The 20230-nt window shown below is 38.3% G+C and overlaps 1 protein-coding gene across 1 annotated transcript in view; it reads left to right on the top strand.

Annotated features, from left to right (window-relative positions):
• The window catches only part of Reep5 (receptor accessory protein 5), a 31936-nt gene extending 20784 nt beyond the window's left edge, over positions 1 to 11152 (top strand). Inside the window, exons 4-5 of the mRNA XM_070036064.1 lie at positions 4291 to 4459; positions 8726 to 11152. Of these exons, the coding sequence (XP_069892165.1) occupies positions 4291 to 4459; positions 8726 to 8775 (219 nt within the window). The 3' untranslated portion in view covers positions 8776 to 11152. The remainder of the gene's footprint in view (positions 1 to 4290; positions 4460 to 8725) is intronic.
• The last annotated feature ends 9078 nt before the right edge of the window (positions 11153 to 20230 follow it).

Below are 20230 nucleotides of genomic sequence, written 5' to 3'. Positions count from 1 at the left end.
TCTATATAGGCAGGTAATGTTTCAGAGGTTTTCAGTGATAGAGCTTTAAGTGTGCTTTCTAATATACTTCCTTCAAATAAGTTAATTTATGACTTTCTTAATACTAAAGAAAAAATGGAAGGGAGGGAGGGAGGGGATGGTAGGGGGAAAACAATGGAGGGGGTAACAATGTTCAAGAGGAAGTGTACTCATTACCTCACTCATGTAACTGTAACCCTCTGTATAGTATCTTTACAATAAAAAAATTAAAAAGAAAAAAGAAAAAAAAAAGAAAAAATGGACTCTTAAAGAGGCTGACTTGCCTAAAGTCATGAACAGACGCCCCCCCCCCCCTTCCTGATTTTTAATTTAATGGCTTGATGGCTCTAGTTCTGATGTGGGCATGTGTCTCTCTGTGAGTAATCCAGCCAGAAACCTGCTCTTTTTTTTTTTCTCATGATGTTTTCTAGACTGGCTTTGAACTCCTGAGCTCTAGAGATCTTCCTGATAGCCACAATTGCACTTGGCTCCATTATTTTAAATGAGAAAAATTTAGATGTATTACAAATCCTCTAAAACATCCAGCCAATTTACTGCATATTAATAAAACAAAGCAAAGTATCTCTGTGTAAGTAGGAAACACCACATTGGGATGCTAAAAACACCTCCTGCCCTCCAAGTAATTAATATGGTTGGTAAGAAATGACTTTACACAGTACATCCCCTTTTTTCCCCTTTGGCATGGTGTCTGTTCTTCAAACTATCTACAAGGTAATCTTAGCACTCAGGAGACAGAGGTAGGAGGATCAAGAGTTCTAGGCCTGAACTGTATGGAGACTTTGTCTTATTTGGCAGTTGTGACAAAAATGTAACTCAGGACTTGCTTGCACATTGTTTTGATTAATACAACATACGAAATTTGGGGTATATATTAACATTTTCTTTATAAGTGACCTCATGAAAACATATGAAACTTGGACATTGAAAACCTAAAAGCTAGCCAGGTACCAGTGGCTTGCGCCTGTAATTCTAGCATCTCAGGAGGCTGAGATCTGAGGATCAAGGTTCAAAGCCAGCCCAGGCATGAAAGTCTGTGAGACTCTTATCTACAGTAAACCACTCAGAAAACCAGAAGTGGTGCTGTGGCTCAAGTGGTAGAGCACTAGCCTTGAGCTGAAGAGCTGAGGGACAGTGCCCAGGCCCAGAGTTTAAGCCCCATGACTAACAAAACAAAAACAAAACAAAACAAACAAAAAGCTAAGGGAATAGTGCCCAGACCCTGAGTTCAAGCCCCAGGATTGGCACATACAAAAAAACTAATGAATGTTGGTAAAAGACAGTATTTTTATGAGAGCCCCTAGTATGTTAATGAATACTCCAAATACTGTTTTTTAGAAAAAGGTTGTAACAAAGTAGATTAAAAAAAATTCAAATGCTACATTTTTTTGGTTCAGTTGTAAACTTTTTCTTTAAGATAAAATATTATATTATTTAAGACCAAATGCTACTTTAGAATAGCATTGAATTAAGCTAATAAAGTAATTTACACAAGGTTTACCCAGCTAGTAAGTGGTGGAACCAGGATTGGACCCAATGTTTGTGAGTCTGTTCTCTTATCCTCTCTATATTATTCTACATCTTAGAAACCCTGTTTTTTGCTAGGCACAGTGGCTCATGCTTGTAATCCTAGCTACTCAGGAACCTGAGGTTGAGATGGAAAGATCCACCTGAACTCAGGAGTTTGAGGTCAGCTTGGACAATATAACAAGTCTCAATCTCTGTTAGGTGGAAAAATCTATGTCTTTAGGTTCTGAGTTTTAATTTTATATTCTTTGTTCTGTATTCTTGCTAATTTCCAGTTTCAGGTAGAAGGGTTAAAATCTATGATTATACATGTAGTGTAGTCCATATACATACAATCCTATACATAAAATCCTGACTTAATTTTACATATTTTAAAACTATATTTGGAAGGTGTATATAACTATCATGTAAAAAATATATATTAAAATTACCAATATACACAAAGCTATATATAATTATAATTTACCAATATTCATGAAGTTGTTTTAAATTTCAGAGAAATTTATAAATTTAGGAATTTAAATTTGCTTGATGATTGGTTTTTCTTATTATGTTTCTTCTTTTTCTGTGAGTAATGTTTATTATTATGTGAGCTATTTTGGGAGTTGCTGTTTATCTGATAATATTTAAAAGTTAGATACTATATTCATTTCTGTCATCAAATTCATGTGAACAAGACTTTACATATTTAATAGTGTTATTCCTGTACAAATAGAAAAAAATTATTTAATGTTTTTAGACCAATGTGGTAATTTTTGTACAGTACCAACTTTCTATATACATATACATAAATATACATAGCATACTTATGTATACTAATTTAAGTATACTTAGATAAGTGTGAGTCTACCCACAGACACACATACTTACTAAGCCAGTAATAGTAGTATGTTATGCATCGTTAGAAGCAACAGCTCTTCTAGGTTCTGTAATCAGCTGAAAAAGATTATACAGACATTAGCATACTGTTGTTGTTTTTTTTTTAAAGTAGTTGAGTGTGGTAGCTTAAGCCTATAATCCTCACTACTTAGGAGGTAGAGCTCAGGGAATCACAGACCTGGGTGTTGTAGGCATAAAAGTCTGTGAAATTCCATCTTAACTGATAGGCAGGTACATTGGTGTATGTCTGTCATTCCAGAGACTAAGGGAAACACAAATTGGAGGATCAGAGTCTAGTGCATAAAGGAAGACCCTATTTCAAAAATAACACAAAAGGGGCTGTTGGAACACCTGCTTAACAAGCATGAGGCCTGAGTTCAAATCTTAATACCTTCAGAAAACAGCAAAGTTCTAGACCCCCCTTTTTTTTTTTTTTTTAAAGCATCTCAATCTTCTAGAAAGAAAATGTTCTAGAGGAACATCATTAAAAACAGCTCCAGGTCAGTTGCTGGTGGCTTTTGCCTGTAAGCCTAGCTACTCAGGAGATTGAGACCTGAGAATTACTGTTGAGAGCCAGTCTGGGCAGGAAAGTCCTTGAAACAATTATCCAAAAAGCCAGAAGTGGAGCTATTGCTCAAGTGTTAGTGACTAGCCTTGACCAGAAAAGCTCAGGGACAGCACCAAGGTCTTGAATTCAAGCCTCAGGGAAAGTACACACATGCACATGCGTGTGTGTGGGTGTATGTGTACATACTTACTTTGCCAGTACCAGGGCTTGAACCTATGGCCTCTCATCTAACTCAGTTTGCTCGTGGCTGGTGCTCTGCCTCTCAAGGTGCTGGTTAATTGGAGATACAATCTTAAGGACTTTTCTGTCCAGATTGGCTTCAAATAAGATCCTCCAGGTTTCAGCGTCTTGAGTACTAGGACTATGGATGTGAATTACTAGGACCCAGCTAAATCCTGTAAACTAAGTTAGTTCCTATGTTGTTTATTAAACAACCTAGGGAAATGAATAAATTATTCTGAATATTCCCTCTTTGCTTTTCATCTTATGAAGAAATACACTGAATGAAGTTCCAAATTAATATAATTATTTTAATAAATGTGCTGGGGATATAGCTTAGTGGTGGGAGAGTTGCCTAGTATGCCTAAGGCCCTTGGTTTGATGCCCAGCACTGCAAGAGTTTGTAGCTTAGGTTAGCCTCAAACTGATGATCCTTCCAAGTGTGAGATTACAGGCATGTAAACCCATACCCAACTGTGTACAGGCTTTTAAACACACAGGTAAGTATACTTCCTTAATGAGTTTTAAGAGTTATATAATAAAAGCTATAAATAAAATAATAAAAGCTCTTGGACCTGGCATGCTTTTTTCCTTTTTTTTTTTTTTTTTTTGTCAGTTGTGGGGCTTGAACTCTTGGCTTGGGTGCTGTCCCTCAGCTCTTCAGATCAAGGTTAGTGCTCTACCACTTGAGCCACAGCACCACTTCTGGTTTTCTGAATGGTTTATTGGAGATAAGATTGTCATGGCCTTTCCTACCCAGGCTGGCTTTGAACCTTGATCCTCAGATCTCAGCCACCTTAGTAGCTAAGATTACAGGTGTGAGCCACTGGTGCCCGGCTTTTAGTTCTTTCCTGTTTAATTTTGGCTTTTTTCTTGCCAGTTCATTAATGGTCATGTTTTTCATATAAGAGAAGTCATATACTAATGAGTCTGCAGAAAACACTGGAAATATACTAGAAAAATTACTAGAGTCAACACCCATCTCCCCAATAGTGTGGGTAGGGTAGATTCTCAGAATGCCCCTGCTCTCCACTTACCAGTGCTGGCTCTGTTTTGTGCAGTGTGGCTTCCTGTTGTGGTGCATGGCCCCGAGCCCTTCTAATGGGGCAGAACTGCTCTACAGGCGCATCATTCGTCCTTTCTTCCTGAAGCACCAGTCCCAGGTAGACAGTGTGGTGCAGGACCTGAAAGACAAAGCCAAAGAGACTGCAGATGCCATTACTAAAGAAGGTAAGACTCAGGGACAACTTGGTTCATTATGTGATACGCTAGGCTTCTTATACTCCTTGTCCTCTCAGCTTTCATTCAGTGAAAGGCCAAGACCCTTAGCGGGATTTTTTTTTTTTTTTTTTTTTATCATGGGGCTTGAACTTGGCCTGGTGCTGTCCCTGGCTCTTTTGCTTAAGGCTAACACCTTACCACTTTAAGCCACAGCTCGACTTCCAGTTTTTGAGTGGTTAATTGGATATGTCTCATGGGGACTTTTCTGCCTAGGCTGGCTTGGAATCATGATCCTCAGATCTCAGCTTCCTGAGTAGCTAAGTTTATAGGTGTGAGCCACCGGTGCCCAGTTGGGATTTCTTTATGAAGAGTTTACCTTTTGTCCTTTTCCCAAGCTTGTTCCCCCCATGAGGCACACATTTAATGCAGCACTCACTTAGCATATTAGGAAAATTACTTCCTTACTGTAGGCAGATATTTTAGGCAGAGATTAATTTATAATTATGTATAAATACAATCTTTGATTCAGATCAGGCTGAGCTGTTTAGTGTGCTGTTCAAATTGATTTTGTTATAGCTCCAGAAAGAATGCCCTTCCCCAGCTCCCCTGATTGGTTAATCCCAAATGTTTATTGAGTTGTTTCAAATGTGCCAAGCATGTTCATATATCACTGCCAATGAGTCAGCAAACCAAAGAGCCCATATTTCTTTCTTTCTTTTTTTTTGCTTTTTGCTTTTTGGTCAATCATGGGGCTTGAACTCTGGGCCTAGGCACTACCCCTCAGCTCTTCAGCTCAAGGCTAGCGCTCTACCACTTGAGCCACAATGCCATTTCTGGTTTTCTGGTGGTTTATTGGAGATAAGTCTCACAGACTTTCCTGACTGAACTGGCTTTGAACTGTGATCCTCAGATCTCTGCCTCCCTAGTTGCTAGGCTTATAGGCGTGAGCCACCGACGCCCAGCCCCATATTTCTTTTTTTTTTTTTTTTTTTTTGGGTCCAGTCGTGGGGCCTGAACTCTGGGCCTGGGCGCTGTCCCTCAGCTCTTCAGCTCAAGGCTAGCGCTCTACCACTTGAGCCACAGCACCACTTCCGGCTTTTTTCCTTTTGCTTATGTGGTGCTGAGGAATCGAACCCAGGGCCTCAGGCTTGCAAGGCAAGCGCTTCTACCACTGAGCCAACTTCCCAGCCCCCCATATTTCTTAAAGCTAAAAATTCAATTGAAAAAGCCAATAAAATTAAAAAATTACTTGACATATTTAGTACCATGATGTGGAAAAAAATAAAGCAGGTACAAAATGACAAGGGCTGGAGGGATAGAGGGATGATTACAGTTTAAATAGGAAAATTAGGAAATCCTCACTTAAAAAGACTATACTAAGTCAGATTCAAAAACAGTAAAGGAAGGAACTTTGGAAAAGACTATTCCAGAAGGAGCTACATGCACAAAACCTTGAGGTAACAGTAAAAGTAATGAGAGGTAGAAGACAAAGTCAGAGAGTTTGGGGACAGAGGCTAGATGATATCACACAATGTTTTACTAGCCACCAGAAAGGCTTTGGCTTTTACTCTTTGAGAAAAAGTGGTGTTCGAGAATTTTGAGCAGAGGGAACATGATCTACACCCACTCAACTGAGAATGGACCGGAGGAAACAAGGAAGGAAATTAGGAGAGTAGTTAAAATGCCACTACAGTGATTGGCTGGAGGTGGTAATATAGTACATTGGTTTGTAGCAGTAGTAGTACTAGTAGTAGTAGTAGTAGTAATAGTAGATAGGGGAGTAATAAATATCAGATTTAAAAAAAATTCAAGACAGAACCTATTGGCTGAAAAGTCAAGAACAGGCAGTTGGATAGATAGAACTGATTGAGCAGTAGAAGACTTGAGTAGGACAGGTTTAGGTAGGGGAAAATAGTTCTAGATGTATGTTTGAGGTATCTTTTAGGTAATACAGATATAGATATTGATAGCCAGTTAGATAGAGACATTGAGAGTTCAGAAATAAGGTCTGGAATAGAGAGATATTAGAAACAATCAAGAAAGCCATGAGAGTGTGGTATCCTTGGGGCCAAGTGAAGAAAGTGAAAGAGGAAGAAGTAATCCTGATGACAGGTTAAGTGAAATGGAGACTGAGAAGTGACTAGTGAATTTAGCAAAGAGGGAGGCACTAGTTATCTTGAGAAAAAATAATTTGGTGGAGTGAAAAAATTTGAGAGAAATGGGAGAAAATGTGTAAGAGAATAAACAACTCTTAGAGAAATTTCTTATGAAGAAGGGTAGAACAGGGCAGTAACTAGAAGAAAGAATTGAGATATGGAGAATCTTTGAACTTTTTTCTTCAGGTAGGGGGAACAAAGCATATTTGAAAATCAGTGGGAGAGATCCAATAGAGAGCAAAAGATGATCAGAATGAAAGGGTGGACTGTGGTTCTTGAGAGCACAGTTCTTTAAAAGTTCTGCACTTTCATAGCCCAGTGTTAGAATCTAGTATACAAATAGAGGAACTGACTGGAATAAGAAGAGGGAAATCAAGTTTTATGGGTAGAGATGCTTGTAGGAGCTTTCAAGAAATGATACTCAGATTACTTCAGATCTCAGTGAAGTAGGAAGAAAGAATGCAAGGAAGGAAGATGGTAAAAATGGAGAGTTATGTATAGTTATTAACAAAGATTTTGAAAAACTTTCTGTAAAGGGTCAGATAAATATTTCAGGTGTTATGGGCCATCAAGTTTCTCTTGCAGCTACTCAGTTTTCTCATTTCAGTGTGAAAACAGCCTACATATACATAAAGATTGTGACTGTAGTTTTTTTATCCCTTCTAGGACAGTAGGGGAAAGTGATGTGATTGTCTGGCCAAAGGAAGGCCTACTTGACATTTGTGGTTATCAATTTAAAGTAAAACCAGTTTGTGTTTATTTTTCTTCAGCTACATTCATCTACAGATTAGCTACTGAGAAAGTGGAAAGTTGTGTCAAGTTTATGATTTTAGGCAAATTAATGTTTGATGATGATACTTAAGCTGGGTGGAGGGAAATGGTGGGGGTAGCCCTCTGAATGGATAATAGAGGGAGAGGGCTGCAACGACAATAGGTGAAGTTTGGGGAGTAAGATCCTTGACAAAATTAGTGGCAAGGCTTAGGAACTGAGTAAAATGAAATTTTAATTGTATCAAGGATGGGCTGGGAAGGTGGCTCAGTGGTAGAGTGCTTGCCTTGCATGCATGAGGCCCTGGGTTCAATTCCTCAGCACCACATAACCAGAAAAAGCTGGAAGTGGCGCTGTGGCTCAAGTGGTAGAGCGCTAGCCTTGAGCTGAAGAGCTGAGGGACAGCGCCCAGGCCCAAGAGTTCAGGCCCCATGACCGGCCAAAAAAAAAAAAAAAAAGTTGTATCAAGGAATAGTATTCCTAAGGAATCTTTGCTTCTTTTGATGCTTAAAGTAGGAAATAGGTCTGGGTCTCAGTGACTCATGCCTATAATCCTGCAGTCTCATGAGGCTGAGACCTGAGGATCTTGGCTTGAAGACTGCCTAGATAGGAAAGTCCTTCAGAATCTTATTTCCCAAAAACTACCTTCAAAAACTAGAAATAGAGTACTAGCTTTGAACAAAAAGAAGCTTAGAGATAATGCCCAGGCCCTAAATTTAAGCCCCAGGACAAACAGACACCCCCTCCCCTGCAAAAAAGTAGAACTTCTGTGACAATCACACAAGAGGTAGGGCTAGATTACTTTCAAGGATTTTGCTCAGTGCTACCCTTAGCAAAAAAGCTAAGGGACGTTTCTAGGCCCTGAATTCAAGCTCTGATACTGGCACAAAAAATTTCTTTTTAAGACTTCAGTATCTGTGCTCTGAAGAAGTGCCTTGCTAGGTGCCGGTGAATCACACCTGTAATCCTAACTACTCAGGAGGCTGAGATTTGAGGATCGTGGTTCAAAGCCAGCCCTGGCAGGAAAGTCCATGAGACTCTTATCTCCAATAAACCACCAGAAAACCGGAAGTGGCACTGTGGCTCAAGTGGTAAAAGTGTTAGCCTTGAGCTGAAGAGCTGAGGGATAGTGCCTAGGCCCAGAATTCAAGACCCATGACTGACCAAAAAAAAAAAAAAAAAAAAGAAATGCCTTGTCTGTTTCCTGGAACCCCTCTTAGCCTTGACCACAAACTTCAGTATGCTGTCATCTGCACATGAGTTATCCAAGTGTTGTTATCTACTAGCTACATTAGACACTTAGCTTTCATTACACAACATTTTGATATAATTTTATTTCCTTCCTAACAGCCAAGAAAGCTACTGTGAATTTGCTGGGTGAAGAAAAGAAAAGCACCTAAATTCCGACTAGGTTGAATTTTCCTGCCCTCTTTACCTTCCTTATAGCTTGATGTTATATTAGGAACTGTGGCATAATCATTTTAATAATGTTGCATTGGAAACATTTTTGATATGTAAAAAAATGGAATGTGTTGTGTGTTTTGTTTAATTTTACTGTCTATATACATAGGAAGCATCTTAATTTTAATTTAATGCAGTGGGCAATATCTGAAATTTTGAAAATATATTTTGCCTCTGTGTAGGAAAGCAGGAAAAGACAAATGTTACTACCCTGCAGGAAATACAAACTAAAAATAAAATTACGTATCCCACAGGCTTTCTATTTTACTGGGTTCATTCTGCATGCATTTTCTCTGTACTTAATATTTAGAAAAATCTTTATGGTTCTACTTATTGTAATGGTTCAATTTTACATAATTCTTAAGTGTTTTAATGTATCTGCATAGGTAGATATATAGTTGCAAGAAACTGTAACTATAACACAAAGTTATTGTAGAGAAGAGATTTAAGAGAAGGTTATGTCATTTATAATTCCTGTACAATAAGACTACATGCTTAAGGCTGAAGATAGTATGTTTGCTGGTGTGATCCACTAAGTTCTTCAGAAAATTAGAATAATGAGTAATTTTCAAATAAATGAGGTCAGAAGTGAGATTAAATTGAGGTTGGAGTAGTTGTTTTTCCTAACAATGTAGATCTAAATTCTAGAACAACTTTGTAGCTCAGTCACTCTAATGATAAATGGGGAAGCTTGTTCGTATTACTTGTAACAACATGTCAGTAATAACACCTAGCTCTGAGAACTGTTTTGGCACAATAAAAGAAGTATTATATAACCTATCATTGGGTTGGCAGTGGTCAAGTAAAACTGATTTCACCTTTTACTGTGACCTTCAAGGTCAAATTCAAGAGGCCATCCTAGTTTATGAGTCAATTTTAAATGCCTTCATTTTTATTTTTTGTCTTGGCAAATAGAACAAAATTATTTAAATTGATTCTTGAATCAAGATGATTGGTTCTTCTCTGGTCAAAGTCATGAGAATCATAATGGTATTGCAGATGTAAACATACTAAACATATCAAAAAGAGATGCTGTCACTAAAATATTATAGTCTCAGAGCATTCCCCCTTTTTTTTTGAAAATAGTGTTTGTTAGACCTCATATTACTTGAAGAAAAAAACATTTAGAAAACAGGTAGAATTATTATTGGGAGAAAAATCAAGGCTTGTGTTTATAAACGAAGTATTAAAAAGTACTTAAATCATTTTCCATAAATTTTTATATGCTTTTCCAGCTGGATGCTGGTGGGTGACGCCTATATTCTTAGCTACTCAGAGGTTGAGATCTGAGGATTGCAGTTTGAATCAGCCCAGGCACAAAAGTCTGGGACTCTTATCTCCAATTGCCCACCAAAAAGCTGCAAGTGGAACTATAGTTCAAGTAGTAGAGTTTTAGCCTTGAGAAAAAAGCTCAGGGGCAGCCTGATTTTAAGCCCCAGGCAATATATCTCTCCCCACCCCCACACATAGAGCACATTTTTCTTGGTGGCAAAAGGATGAAAATTAGTAACTTCTAGAATGTAGAATCAGATTGTTAGTATAGAGAATTTGTCAGGCAAGATGAGAAGGCATAAAATGTTACACACAATTATCAATATAGAAACTACTATAGTAAAAATATAAAGTGCAATTTTTTTTTGTTGCCTTGACATCACAGCTTTCTCTTACAGTGCTTTCTGCAAGAAATTTGAATTACTACTTTTGGCAGTTGAAGTGTATGTTAATGGTAGAAGTTATGAGCTGAATTTTCTGATTTCCAAAATAAAATGCTGTCATGTCTAGAGTGAAAAACTAATGGATCCTGTGTCTCCCTAGAAGACAAAATGTCAATTTGTATATGATTGTTATTTTGAGGGTATAGAAAGTTACAAAAATTCCTACTAAACATTTAAAATTCTTTTAAAGAGTTCCTTGCAGCAATCCTCCCCCTACTTGAAGGTTTTAATCATTCACATCAGCAAGATTACTGCTAATCTGGAATAAGTCTTCCACCCACTGCCTGCAGAAAATTTTCATAGTCTACAAATACCTATCTGAAGATGTGAGATACTGAATAGAAATGGATATACAGTAGTCCCCAGTGGAGTCATGAAACCACAAGTAAGACTGAATTATATATACACACATACACAGAGTTTTCCTACACATACCTATTATGAAGTTTATAAATTAGGTGAAGTAAGAAATTATAATAGGCAACTTATATTGCAATAAAAGTTGTATGAATGTGGTGTCTCTCAACACTGCTGTACTGTGTGGTTGGCTTTGAGTACTGAAACCAAATAAAACCACAGGTATGGGGACCACTAAATATAAGGCATGGCTTAGTATTCATTTATTGTATTTAATTAAAAATTTGCTCAAATAAATGTGAATTAGGAGAAAAACGAGTTTTATTAACCTTGTTCCTTACCTGGCTCATAGTTTTCCCATAATGTTTTCTGTGACAACACCATAAAGAAAGTATACTAGTAGGGTGCTAGTGGCTCACTCCTGTAATCCTAGCTATTCAGGAGGCTGAGATACAGGATTGTTGTTCAAAGTCAGCCCAGGCGGGAAAGTCCATGAGACTATCTCCAATTAACCACTAGGAGACTGAAAGTGGAGCAGTGGCTCAAAAGTGGTAGAGAACTAGCCTTGAGAAAAAAAGCTCAGGGACAGCACCCAGGCTCTGAGTTCAAGCCTCACCAGAAACCAACAAAAACAATAAAGAGAGCCTACCATCCAGTTCTTTTATCATTGTCCCCGCTTTCTAGCCTGCACACTGCATTACAAAGAAGTCTTGTAGGACCCAAGATAGTGGATTACATACCTCTGTCTTTAGTTTATTCTGTACCTTCTGTTTTAAGGAGAAAAAATTTAAAGCACCTACTTCTGGGGTTTGAGATATAGCTCTGTGGTCGAGTGGGTGTTTAGCATGTGCAAGGACCAAGATTTAATCCAACACACCAAAAATATTTCTAGAAGATGTTTTTGTTAATGGTATCCTACACCTACCTTTATGTCTATAATGATGGTATTTAGTAAAACAGGTACCATTTAGATCTTTGGCTGTCAAATTTTACAGGTCTATGCAGCATGAAAGGAAAATACATTTGAAAATGGTCTTGACGGTAATGTTAACTCTTAAAATTTCTAATAACATGTACCTTACAAAGAATAGAGAACAAGATGGATGAATAGAGGTGCCCAGCACTTAACTTCTTCACAAAGAAAAATCAAAGTGACGGGTGTACAGCAGCATTTTGAAATGACTATAGAACATTAGAATCAGCAAGAGATTAGAACTTTGTGAGATTCAGAGACCTGGGATAAGGGCACAGAAAAACAAAATACCCCAGCAGGGGAAAGGGTAGACTTGCCTTTTCAGGGATATGATGAAAGGGTCTTAGCAAACTCCCATCAGTGCTGTTGTCCATTATCCTTGTAGCTCCCTTAGGTAAATAATGAAATCTGTATAGCAGCCATGCTTTGGAAAAGGTCTGTCATTTCCCAGCAACCCCCAGCCCCACTCCAGGGTATTGTAGACAGGAGCTACCTAGAGAAGGGTGATACTGTCAGAATTTAGATAGAATATGCTGGAAGAGTTAGTAACCCCTGCATATCTGAGGTTCACAGGCATTCTTTTTTTCCCCCCAAATTCTTTATTGTGATTAAGTGATTACATAATTTCACAGTATTGTGGGATAGTAATACTTAGTTAAAGTCACAAACACATTCTAACTTTCATGGAGGATCGACATAATCCCCTGTATTCTGTCCGACCATAGTGGAATCAAGCTAATTCTCAATAACGAAGCATTCAGTAGAAATTACTCAAACACATGGAAATTAAACAGCACACTGCTGAGTAACACCTGGGTCACAGAAGAAATAAAGTTTCTACAATTCAACGAAAATGAATACAAATCACAAACCTGTGGGATACGGCAAAAGCAGGCTTGTGGGGCAAATTTGCTCTCAGTTCACACATCAAGAAAACAGATGGACCAAGTAAACAATCTCATGATGCAACTAAAACTGCTAGAGAAACAAGAAAAAGTTGAACCTAAAGTTGCTAGATGGAATGAGATAACCAAAATAAGGGCTGAAATTAATGAGAGAGACACTAAGAAAACTATAAGTAAAATTAATTTTTAAAAAAAGCTATGGGTTGGTTTTTTTTTAAATAAAATTGATGAACCTTTGGCAAGATTAACTAAAAAAAGGAAAAAAAAACTAGCAGAAATGGATAGATTTCTAGAGAAATACAAATTGCCCAACTGAACCAAGAAGAAATAAATCAATTAAATAAGTCAATAACTTAACAATGAGATAGAGGAAGCAATCAGAAGCCTTCCAACAAGGAAAAGCCCAGATGGATTCACTGTAGAATTCTATCAGACCTTTAAAGAGGAACTAATACCTATACTCCTTAAACTCTCCTGAGAAATAGAAACAGAGGGAGCAATCCCAAACTTCATGAAGCCAATATTACACTCATACCCAAACCAGGCAAAGATGCAACCAAACAAAGAGAACTACAGACCAATCTCTGATGAACACAGATGCAAAGCTCCTCAATAAAATTTTAGCCAACAGGAATCCAGAAACACATCAAAAAGATCACACATGATCAAGTAGGCTTTATTCCAGAGATGCAGGGATGGTTTAACATATGTAAATCAATAAATGTAATCCATCACATCAACAGATCCAAGGTCAAGAACCACATGACTTTCTCCATTGACACAGAAAAGGCTTTTGATAAAATACAACATTGATGTCAAAAGCTCTGTAAAAAATAGGAATAGAAGGAACATTCCTTAAAACAATAAAAGTCTTATATGACAGACTAATAGAAACTATTATACTTATTTTAACCCTTCTGTACAGTATGTTCACAAAAAATAAAAATTTAAATTAAAAAAAAGAAAATATTATACTTAATGGGGAAAAACTACAACCAATTCCCCTAAAAACAGGAATAAGGCAAGGATGCCCACTCCTCCACTCCTGTTTTTTTTTCCCAAATTTTTTATTGTGATTAAGTATTTACATAATTTCCCAAATTTCACAGTATTGTGGAACAGTGATGCTCAGTTAAAGTCACAAACACATTCTAACTTTCCTGGAACAAATTGTTTATCACGGTCTATAACATGAGTTCTATGAGCTTTGTGATACAGTTATTTCTTCCACATTGGTTGGTATGTACATTTGTTTTGCATAGCATCAGCTGTTCCCTCTTTCCCACTTGTTCCCTCCCTCCCATTACTGCCATTAAGTTGCTTAGTTCATTTTGGTCAATGTCCAGTGCAGCTGATGGGTCCCACTGTTATATGTTTTTCCCTGATTCCTTCTAGTTCTGTGTCATCTTCCTGGTTCCCCTCCGGTGTACACATATATACCATACATGTGATCAGCAGCATGGGGTTATTTAGTAGTAATTCGACCAGATGAGTGGAAGTCCTTTGTTTCTTAAGTCCTGTTAATTTTGTCATATCATCTAACATTTTGGATTTAACATCCACTTATCAGGGAGACCATGTACCATTTGTCTCTTTGCTCTTGGCTTACCTCGCTCAACATTTCTTCTAGCTCCATCAATTTCCCTGCAAATGCCATTATTCTGTCATTTCTAATGGCTGCATAATATTCCATTGTGTATAGCTACCACAATTTTTGGATCCATTCATCTGAGGTGGGACATCTGGGTTGTTTCCATATCCTGGCTGTTGTGAACAGTGCTGCAATAAACATGGAGGTGCATGTGTCCTTGTATACTGGTTCCTGTTGTTCAGGATAGATGCCTAGAAGTGGTATGACTAGGTCATAAGGAAGGTCAATATTTAGTTTTCTGAGGACCCTCCAAATTGCTTTCCAAAGTGGTTGTATTAGTGTACATTCCCACCAGCAGTGGAATAGGGTTCCTCTTACTCTGCATCCCCTCCAGCATTTGTCGATGGCTGACTTGATGTGGGACATACTGACGGGTAAGTTGGTATCTCAGGGTTGTCTTTATTTGAATTTCCTTCGCAACCAGGGATGGTGAACATTTCCTCATGTGTTTCTTTGCCACTTTTATCTCTTCGTCTGAGAAGTCTCTCTTTAGTTCCCTTGCCCATTTAGTAATTGATTTGTTAGGTTTGGAAGGGATTAGTTTCTTGATTTCCCTGTATTTACTGGATATTAACCCCTTGTCTGATATATTGGTGGTAAATATTTTTTCCCAATTAGTTGGTTGGTTGCTATAGCTTTAGCTGTGCAGAAGCTTTTTATTTTAAGGTAGTCCCATTTGTCGAGTCTCTCTCCAACTTGTTGTGACCCTGGGACTCTGTTCAGGAAGTTCCTTCCTGTGCCTAATAGTTCAAGTGTCTCTCCTACTCTGTCCTGCAGTAGTTTCAGAGATTCAGGTTTAATGTTAAGGTCTTTAATCCATTTTGAGTTGATGTTGGTGCATGGTGATAGGCTGGGGTCCACTTTTAGTCTTGTGCATGTGGCTACCCAGTTTTCCCAGCACCAGTGGTTGAAGAGGCTGTGTTTCTTCCATTGTATGTTTTTGGCTCCTTTGTCAAATATCAGCTGACTGTAGGCATGTGGATTTATTTCTGGATCTTCTATTCTATTCCATTGGTCTTCGGGTCTGTTTTTGTGCCAGTACCATGCTGTCTTTGTTATTATGGCTCTATACTAGAGTTTGAAGTTTGGCATGGATATTCCTCCCATGTTGTCTTTATTCTCTTGAATTGTTTTGGCTATTCTAGGTCTTTTGTTATTCTGTATGAATTTTTGGACTGTTTTCTGTATTTCAGAGATGTACGTCATTGGGATTTTAATAGGAATTGCATTGAATTTGTATATTAATTTTGGCAGTATTGCCATTTTCACTATATTACGTCTGCCTATCCAAAAGCATGGGAGGTCTTTCCATTTCCTAGTGTCTTCTGTAATTTCTTTCTTTAACTTGTTATAGTTTTCATTAAATAGATCCTTTACATCTTTGGCTAGGTTAATTCCTAGGTTTTTTTTGAGTTTATTGTGAATGGGGTTGTTTCCTTGATTTCCATTTCTGCTTGTACATTGTTGGTGTACAGAGAAGCAACTGATTTTTGTGGGTTGATTTTGTATCCTGCTACTTTGCCAAAGTGATTTATGATTTCTAAGAGTTTGGGGATGGAGTTTTTGGGATCGTGAAGGTATAGTATCATGTCATCTGCAAAAAGGGATAGTTTAGCTTCTTCTTTCCCTATGAGGATCCCTTTAGTGTATTTTTCTTGCCTTATTGCCCTGGCTAAGGGTTCCAGGAATACATTGAAGAGGAGTGGAGACAGTGGGCATCCTTGCCTTGTTCCTGATTTTAAGAGAATTGATTGTAGCTTTTCCACATTAAGTATAATATTGGCTGTTGGTCTGTCATAAATGGCTTTTATTGTTTTAAGAAATGTTTCTTCTATTCCTGTTTTCTCCAGAGCTTTTAGCATGAATGAATGTTTAATTTTATCAAAGGCCTTTTCTGCATCTGTGGAGATAATCATGTGATTCTTCACCTTGGCTCTGTTGATGTGTTGGATTACATTTATTGACTTATGAATGTTAAACCATCCCTGCATCTCTGGGATGAAGCCTACCTGGTCGTAGTGTATGATTTTTTTATGTGTTTCTGGATTCTGTTAGTTAGAATTTTTTTAAGGATCTTTGCATCTGTGTTCATCAAGGAAATCGGCCTGTAATTCTCTTTTTTTGGTTGGGTCTTTGCCTGGTTTGGGGATGAGTGTGATATTGGCTTCGTAGAATGAGTTTGGGATAGCTCCCTCCTTCTCTGTTTCTCTGAAGTGCTTGAGGAGTATGGGTATTAGTTCTTTAAATGTCTTATAAAATTCTGTTGTGAATCCATCTGGTCCTGGGCTTTTCTTTGTTGGAAGACTTCTGATTGCTTCCTGTATCTCATTGTAGAATATTGGCTTATTTAATTGATTTACTTCTTTGCTCAGTTTGAGCAACTTGTATTTCTCTAAAAATGCATCCATTTCTGCCAGGTTTTCTTTCTTTAGAGAGTATAACTTTTGAAAGTAGTCCAGCCGGGTGTTGGTGGCTCATGCCTGTAATCCTAGCTACTCAGGAGGCTGAGATCTGAGGATCGTGGTTCAAAGCCAGCCTGGGCAGGAAAGTAGGTGAAATTTTAATCTCCAATAAACCACCAGAAAACCGGAAGTGGTGATGTAGCTCAAGTGGTAGAGCACTAGCCTTGAGCTGAAGAGCTGAGGGACAGCGTTCAGGCCCAGAGTTCAAGCCCCATGACCGACAAAAAAAAAAAAAAAAAAAAAAGAAAAGAAAAGAAAGTAGTCTATTAAAATAGTTTGTGAATTTTCCCATGGCATTCCTAATCCTGTTAATATGGGTTTCCTCTCTTCTTTTTTAAATTAATCTTGCCAATGGTCCATCAATTTTATTTATTTTTTCAAAGAATCAGCTTTTTGTTTGGTTAATTTTGGCTATGATTCTCCGATTCTCTATTTTATTAATCTCCACTCTTAGTTTGGTTATCTGGCTCCATCTAGTAACTTTAGGTTCCATTTTTTCATGTTTTTCTAGCTGTTTTAATTGCAACATGAGATTATTTACTTGGGCTGTCTCTATTTTCTTTTTCTTTTTCTTTTTTTTTTTTTGTCGATTGTGGGGCTTAAACTCTGGGCCTGGGCGCTGTCCCTCAGATCTTCAGCTCAAGGCTAGCACTCTACCACTTGAGCCACAGTGTCACTTTCAGCTTTTCTGGTTATGTGGTGCTGAGGAATATAACCCAGGGCCTCATACACGCAAGACAAGCACTCTACCACTGAGCCACCTTCCCAGCCCTGTCTCTATTTTCTTGATGTGGGCACTGAGTGCAATAAATTTGCCCCTCAGGACTGATTTTGCTGTGTCCCACAAGTTTCTTTGCGATGTGTTTTCATTTTCATTGAGTTGTAGGAATTTTTTAATTTCTTCTTTAATCTCTTCCATTACCTAGGCATTACTTAGAAGTGTGCTGTTCACTTTCCATGTATTTGAGTAATTTCTGCGGTATGCTTTGTTATTGAGAACTAGCTTGATTCCACTGTGGTCAGATAGTATACAGGGGATTATGTCAATCCCCTTGTATTTGCTTAAGTTCCTTGCATGAACTATGATATGGTCTAATTTGGAGAAAGTTCCATGAGTTGCTGAGAAGAATGTGTACTGTGTTGTTTTAGGGTGAAATACTCTGTAGATGTCAGTTCCGCTTGAAGTAAGGCCTCACTTAATTCGGTAGCTTCTTTGCCAATCCTCTGGTTGGTAGACCTGTCCTTTGGTGAGAGTGGGGTGTTAAAGTCTCCTAGTATTATCATATTGGGATCTATTTTATTCTGTAAGTTTGAGAGTATTTGCTTAACATATTTGAGTGCACCAATGTTTGGGGAATATAAGTTGATGATGGTAATATCCTCCTCTTGCATTTTTCCCTGTATTAATATGCAGTGTCTGTCCTTGTCTTTTTGTATTGATTTTAATGAAAAGTTTATTTTGACAGATATCAGGATTGCTACACCTGCTTTCTTCCTGGGGGCATTTGATTGATAGATCCTTTTCCAACCCTTCACTCTGAGTTTGTATGTTTGGCTGAGAGGTGGGTCTCCTGAAGGCAACAGATGGTTGGGTCATGTTTTCTGATCCAATCTGCAGTTCTTTTTCTTTTGATTGGTGAATTAAGCCCTTTAATATTAAGAGATAGTATAGAGAGATGCAGTCATTCCCTGTTTTCCTCAGTTTTTCTTCTTTCCTTTCCTCCTGTGCTTGCTCAGTTAGACTTCTATAATGCCTGTCTAGGTGCAGGTCCCTGTTCCTGGTTGCTTTCTTCAGGTTGTGTTCCTCCTCTTAGTATTCTTTGTAATGCTGTCTCAATGTTTATGTGTTCATTTAGTTTTTCTTTGCTATTAAAAATTTTCAGCTCTCCATCGAATGTGAATGCTAGCTTTGCCGGGTATATCAGTCTGGGTCGGCAGTTATTGGCTCTCAGGGCTGGTATGGTACTTTCCCAGGCCTTTCTTGCATTCAGTGTTTGTGTGGAGAGATCTGCAGTGATTCTTATTTTTTTTCCTGTTGTAGTATAGCTCCTTCTTCATTTTTGCTGCATGCAAGATTGTTTTCTTATTATTCAGATCTATCATTTTTACTATAGAAGTGTTTCTCCTGAGATCTTCCTTGTTAGGTGTTCTATATGCTTCTGTTATGTAGGTAAGATGTTCTTTTTTGAGATGGGGAAAATTTTTACCGATTATCTTGTTCCATTCCCTTGCTTTGATATTCTTCACCTTCATCCACTCCAATTATATAAAGGTTAAATTTCTTGGCACTATCCGCTTGCTCTTGAATTTCCCTTTGCCATAATTTAAGTGATTTTTCCATATCTGTCATTTTTGGTTCAGTTGATGTATTCTGTCTTCTGTATCTGACACTCTACATTCCATTTCGTTCACTCTGTTAACTGTGGCTTCCATTGTGATTTGCATGGAGGAAATGGACTCATTTATGGATTCGATGTTGGTTCTCAAAGTACTAATCTCACCTTTTAAAGTGTGTACTGTCTCTATTTTGGCACTAATCTCACCTCTTAGTGGGGTTGTGCTGCCTCTATTTTCGCATGCATCTCCTGTTTGATATCCTGCATCTCTTTCAATATTTCGACCCTGTGTTCTTTCAGTTTCTGGTCTATTTCTCGCTTTATTTCTTGAGTCATTGCCTCCAGCATCTCTTGGATGTAGCTTTTGTCTTCCATTCCTGCTTTGCTCCCACTGGGGCTCTCCCCTGGGTGGCTGCTGGCTTTTGGGGATAGCTTGCTATCCTGGGTGTTGATAAACCTTGTAATTTTTCTTGGTGATTTTCACATGGGTATTCAGGGATTATTGGAGGCTAATCTGAAATTTTTGGTCAATAGGTGTCTATCTTTGCTTGGTTGCTGTTTCTGTGCTGGTAGAGAGAGTCTGTAGCTGATCTTGGTTCTGTTGGGGCCGACCTCCAGCTGCTGGTCTGACCCATATAGGGTTCTCAGCTCTCTGCTGTAGATCACTGGCAGTTCCCGCCTTTAGAAAGGTTGAGCAGCCTAGATGCTCCTGTTGCTCCTACAGGTGCTCTTGGCAAGATCAGATGTGCTGGATGCATTCTCTCAGATGCTAGAGTCTGTTATGGGCTCCTGTTTTTTTTTTTTTTTTTTTGCCGGTTGTGGGCTTGAACTCTGGGCTTGGGCACTGTCCCTCAGCTCTTCAGCTTAAGGCTGGCACCCTATCATTTGAGCCACAGCACCACTTCTGGCTCTTTCTGCTTATGTGGTGCTGAGGAATCAGATCCAGGGCCTCATGCACCCAAGACAAGCACTCTACTGCTGAGCCATCTTACCAG

The sequence above is a fragment of the Dipodomys merriami genome, unplaced genomic scaffold (assembly GCF_024711535.1).
Source record: "Dipodomys merriami isolate MVZ:Mamm:240054 unplaced genomic scaffold, mDipMer1.0.p SCAF_27, whole genome shotgun sequence".
NCBI lineage: Eukaryota > Metazoa > Chordata > Mammalia > Rodentia > Heteromyidae > Dipodomys > Dipodomys merriami.
The sequence above is the reverse complement of the archived record's forward strand: the minus strand, read 5'-3'. Positions and strand labels throughout refer to the sequence as shown.